Genomic DNA, 6000 nt, shown 5'->3' with positions numbered 1-6000 from the left:
TGTCGGTTTTTGGGACGAACACAAAGAATGTTCGCAGAACTATAAATTGTGTCTATAAATTGTTTCTGCCAAGTGTGCGATGATATCATTCTGTTAAACAAAATTGCTGAACGAGCGCGGCTTATCTAAGTAGCGAGAGAAATTAATAACAGATAATGTAAACAAAATACCGAAATGTTTAGAATAACGAAGTAAATTAATTCTTGGTTTGTTATTAGATAGTTAGGGTATTGGATAGCCTGAACATAAACATATTTTCGACGAACTCTTCGCGAACAGCTCACGAGCAGTTCGCAAACAGTTCGGCTCGCATATGTGTACCCACCTTAACGCTTACATTGTTATCACACACTTAGCCGGTTTGTTGGGTATATATTGTATCCAGCTACACCTACCTCTAAAGGAATGAAGCATTTCATTAAGTGTTGCATACTTTAACAAATTGTATGAGTTTTGACAACTTTTTTTAAATTTATTCATAAACGATCTAATGGTGGACAGCTTGTCTATTTGACATTTATCACCACTTGTGTGTTTATTATCAAAATTCAATTAACGTGCAATGAATAGCAAATATTTATAGCTCATAACTGCTTGAACAATTTCAATCCCGTTGCCATCTCTTTCCCAAAGGTTCATCAGACTTGTTTGATTGCTGTGCTTTACGCCAATAGAGGAGTCCGAAGAAGGCCAAAAACTCACTCTTGTCCACGTTTCTGCAATATCTTTCTCTCAAATATTGCGTTTTATTTCTATGTTCATTTATATAAAAATTTTGTATAAATTAGGATTTTATCAACCATAGCCATATTGATAATAGCAAAACATTAATTCTGTAATTTTTGTTACAGGCAAACGGAATCTGGGGATTACCAGCAGTTGTTTGTGATTTCTACATAGCAATGGATGTTACGTGTTCAACATCATCCATATTTAATTTAGTAGCGATTTCTATAGATAGGTAAGTCAAAAATTACATTAAAAAAAGCTATTTTAAGTTATTAAATTTAATAAGTTCTAATCATGTATATTTACAAAAATTTAGAAAATTATGGACTAATTAGTATTTATAGCCACATGTCGGGCTTAGTTTGTGATATACAGAATATTAGATATAATTAACGCATTAAAAATAAAAGCATTAAAATCCCATACAAAAAACAGTAATATAATAGGTTTCTTATTCCATTCTTAATTTTCATAAAGCTTTTGGCTCAAGTTGTTTTGATTTAAGTAAGAAAAACATTACAGAAACTTAAGGAATATGACTTGCACCTACGACATGTACTGTCATAAAGACATCCAAACGATAGAAACCTTTTCTAGAAGATGTAAATATTTACACATTTGGTGTAACGCAAAAAACGGAAAATGACAATTAATAAATTGTTTCCATCTATGGCCATTAAAATAGATGGCACCTTTGTTGGCACTGACACTGACAACTGACACTGACATTGACATACAACACATCAGAGCTACCACAATCTAAAATAACGTATGGTTGCTTACCCTATATTCCAGTTCTGACACCTAAGCTAATGAACATTTTCAAAAATGTTAGTGGCGTAAAAATTGCAACTAAGAATGTGAAAACGGTATCGGAGTTGTACACAAAGACAAAGGATCCTTTCAAAATACAGGAGTCATCGAATGTTGTTTATTCTATACCGTGTGCCAATTGTAAAAACGTGTATATCGGAGGATCATGTCGTGATTTTCACAGTAGAGTGATCTCGCATCGCAGCGACATAAAAACCAAAAAAATAAATGCATGTGCGCCGACAGAACATGCATTAACGTTAAAACATGAATTTAATTTTCTAGGATTCCTGTATTTTGGCAAAGGAAAAAAACCATTTAAAACGTGTTTTCTTGGAAATGTGTTTCATACAATCCAATATGTCTTGTATAAATAAAAAGACTGACATAGATAAACTGAGTAACGTTTATTGTTGTTTACTGACAAAACATCAAAAATAAAATAAAGATTTATTTTTACATATACACACCATAATACACCTGCATACAAAACATGTTGCATACCATCAAGACAGGTTTAATATACTACTTACATTAATAAAACATGAAGAACACTTAATTACATTTTAATAATACTATTTTTGTTTTTTCTTTCTGTTCTCTATGGATCAGTTAAAACACACCATTAAAAGATGTCACAAACGAAGTTTTACTATCAATAACTAAATTTTAAAATGTATTTTGTTCATTATTTTATATGTTATATTTTATATGTGTGTTATTATTGTTGAGTGTCATAGCTTTATATAAATAATCTCGACGACCAGTAAGTTGAACTGACAATTTGTGATATATTGTAAATATTTACACATTCTTCTAATTACAGTGTCTTGAAGAAAGAATAAAAACAATTCTGAAAGCTAGATCAGAAGTCAAAAGAGTGTTTCTGTAACATCCCGGCCAAACTTTCTGACTGCAGCCCTAATAAACTGTGTTGTTTGTATATATATATATATATATATATATATATATATATATATATATATATATATATATATATATATATATAATATTATTATCTTTCGGACTAAAACATTTATTTTTCGTTTCTTAAATGGTTGTACATCGTTAACTAGTAGCAATTTCAGGCATAAACTAAATAACAGGTACCACGTACTTATGCCAAATAATATTAAGCGGAATGGCAGTTTGTTTCCAAAAATCTAATAAAAAAGTAAGTAAAATAAAGGAAAACGGCCCATTACATTTTATAAAGAATACCTTAAATACCGCTCGCAAAACGTTTTTATATGTAATAGAATCATATGGTCAATTATAACGAAATTACCTTCCACTTGGAAAATATTTCGAACAAACAGAACACGAAGGAAAGATATCCAATAGGATATAAAACATTATACGGCACATCAAACCCTGTGTATAAACCAGGAAGGTTATTTTACTTTTTCTTTCACATAAAACCGAAAAAATATCAACCTATTTGTAAGACAGAAAAAGGTATCAGGGTCGAATATATATATATATATATATATATATATATATATATATATATATATATATATATATATATTGTTATGATGTGTTTTTTGTTTGAATTATGAGCAATGAGTATTTTTAATAATATAATATATAGGGTTTTTATCGCGGTTCTCAAAGAATTAGCTTGTAAGTACTTTTTTAAATTATCTTTATTATAACTATTATGAAACACACATATATATCTAACCTAGAAAATGTAAATTTAAAATAAACTATCTTTAAATTGATGTTCTTATAAAACTAATTAAATTCTATAGACAATGTTAAATTTAAACAAACTATCTTCAAAATTGAAATTGTTATAACACTAACTAAATTATATTAACAAAATTTTGTACCTTTCTTTCACTGAATGCCTAAATAAACTGTTTTCCACTATATATATTCTAATCACCACTGAATGTCTTCGTACTTCGGTTATCCTTGTTTTTGTGAAATTTCTTTTTCCAATTATCAGCTTCTACCAATTTAAGATATATTTTTCTTCACCAGCATTTATATACCACCAAGCAAACCAGCAAACAGCATTTATATTTATTCTTCTTTTCAATATACCAATATCCAATTATTATAAGTTGATTTATACTAATCTCCAACCATAACATAATTTAATTTCTTCCAATATACCTTTTTTAATTATATTAAACAATTGGACTATTTGTACTTGATTCACTGACTCCAACTAACTTTCATATTTCTTACTAAACTTTTCTGACTGACTTCTTGAAAATTCTGAACAATTTACTACACTAACTAAATGTGTCTACTAACTTTCATAATGAACTGGCCTGACTTCTGACTAAAAACTCCCATCTTGAATCCAAATCACGGGTATTTATATCTTTTTGGATATTCTAGAACCATCTGGTAAGAGATCATGTTCCAATTTGTTTTATTTCTTCGATATGGATGTTCTCGAAAAAATATCTGTTCCATCCACCGACATAATCATTATTCCAGAATATTCGACCGTAAACAATGGTCACACTCTGCACTCTGGAGAATTCGTTAATGTTCCATTGATAATTTTGTTGACATTTAGGCTTTTCAGATCAGAATAAACATTTAAATCATTAAATATATATAAATTAAACATTTTAAACTAACATTATTATTATAACCCCACTTATATTCGTATTATGATTAATTTCTATCTGTCAATTTACTGTATAGTTGGTTGCCTATGCAAATGGCTCACTTAAATATATTTACAACATTAAAATACAACTTTTTACACTTATTATATGCTAATTTATTAAAAATGCCCTCACATAAATATATTTTTATTAAATTCTCTAGTATATAACTTATTTAAAATAATCAAATACTTTTTTATATCTAATATTATGTAGTATATAACTTATAAATTAATTTTTTTAAACAATATAATTTCAATATATATATATATATATATATATATATATATATATATATATATATATATATATATATGTATATATATATATATATATATATATATATATATATATATATATATATATCTACTAAATAGTCTAGTGAGAGATTGTGTTAAACCTTATATATACGGTAATGATCCATACTTCAACTGCACGGTGCTGTCGGATGTTGACCGATCATGACCAGACATATTGTCGCTTGTAATACGTTCTCTGTGTGAATACAAACGTTTATTGAGCAAATTTTTAGGGTAATAATTGCATAGTAATGTGTCAAACAACAGTTTTAAATTAGTTTCAGTAAAAGTTGGATGTGAGATTTTTAATATTCTATTTTTCATTGCTAGAACTTTCTGTTTCATGGAATGATATGAGTTAAAGGGTATATATCTAGCTGAGTTAGTAGTTTTTCTGTACCAGTCTAAACAGATGCTGTTATCTTCCGTTCTAACAACTTTTGTATCAAGAAAGGGTACCGAAGAGTTTGACTCCTCAACTGTGAATTGCAAATGAGTATTAAATGAATTAAAAATCGTAAGTGTATTCTGTATCTCATTTTTTTGGACTGATGTTATTAAATCATCTACATATTGGTAGAGAAAAGGAAATTAAAAATGTACGTGTTGAAACGGTTGTCGATCTAATGATAATGATGATTTGGTTGTATTAATTTTTTTTTTAAATGTAATTTAAATTATAAATAATGAAGAAATATTTTTTCCCGTATATTGTCGGTATTTGGTAACCCTATTCAAATAATGTAGTGAAGATGCCAAGAATAATCCAGATATAATGTATCTTGTATACTAGCAGCTACATATTTTTTACTTAATTAGACATTAATAATGTATGACCAAATATTTAGTAAGTTTTCCAACTGCACTAACATTCTCGAAAGAAACTTCTTGTAAGCCCTTAGATGTTACAAAGTTTAAAGTATATAGAGCACAACTAATCTCTACTTCAAAAGTATTGAGTTTTTCTTGTTTTGTGTGTAGAGAATCTCTGGGGATATACGTAATTATGATCAGCTGTACTTTAACATTTTTAATTAAAAATATTAGTAATTAGAGATGCCGACTTAAAAGGAAAACTTTTAGTCACTTAAAAGCTAGAGTTAAGCAGGCGTGATCTGGGTTAAAGTAGTAAAAAGTTATTAGTTTAAGGTCAAGTTATAAAGAGACTGTTAGATATTGTAAAAAAAAAATTTATATTCATGTATAATTTTTTTTGTATTTAAAAACATGAGTTGTCGTTTTCACCAGTAAATATGTTATTGGCGATATTAAACAGTATGATATTATGTATATCATAACATATTATAACAAAATTTATTCTATCTATATTTAGGTCTATGCACCGACATCAGAATCCACCTAAGGAGAAATAGAAAATTTTTATCAGACTTTAGAAAACTCTCTAAAACTGACCAAAAACAAACTTACTAATATCATGGGCGATTTCAATGCCAAAATAGGACAAAGTACAGTCGAGAATGTCGTGGGGTTATATGGTATTGGCATAAGAAACGAAATAGGAG

At 28.2% G+C, this 6000-nt stretch overlaps 1 protein-coding gene across 1 annotated transcript in view; it reads left to right on the top strand.

Annotated features, from left to right (window-relative positions):
- Positions 1-845: 845 nt before the first annotated feature.
- The window catches only part of Dop2R (dopamine D2-like receptor), a gene marked incomplete at its 5' end in the record, with an annotated part of 156819 nt that continues 151664 nt past the window's right edge, over positions 846-6000 (top strand). The window contains 1 exon segment of the mRNA XM_072530427.1: positions 846-961. Coding sequence (XP_072386528.1) covers positions 846-961 — 116 coding nt within the window.

Source organism: Diabrotica undecimpunctata, chromosome 4, assembly GCF_040954645.1.
Source record: "Diabrotica undecimpunctata isolate CICGRU chromosome 4, icDiaUnde3, whole genome shotgun sequence".
Taxonomy (NCBI): Eukaryota; Metazoa; Arthropoda; class Insecta; order Coleoptera; family Chrysomelidae; genus Diabrotica; species Diabrotica undecimpunctata.
This window is presented reverse-complemented; position numbering and strand designations above follow the sequence as displayed.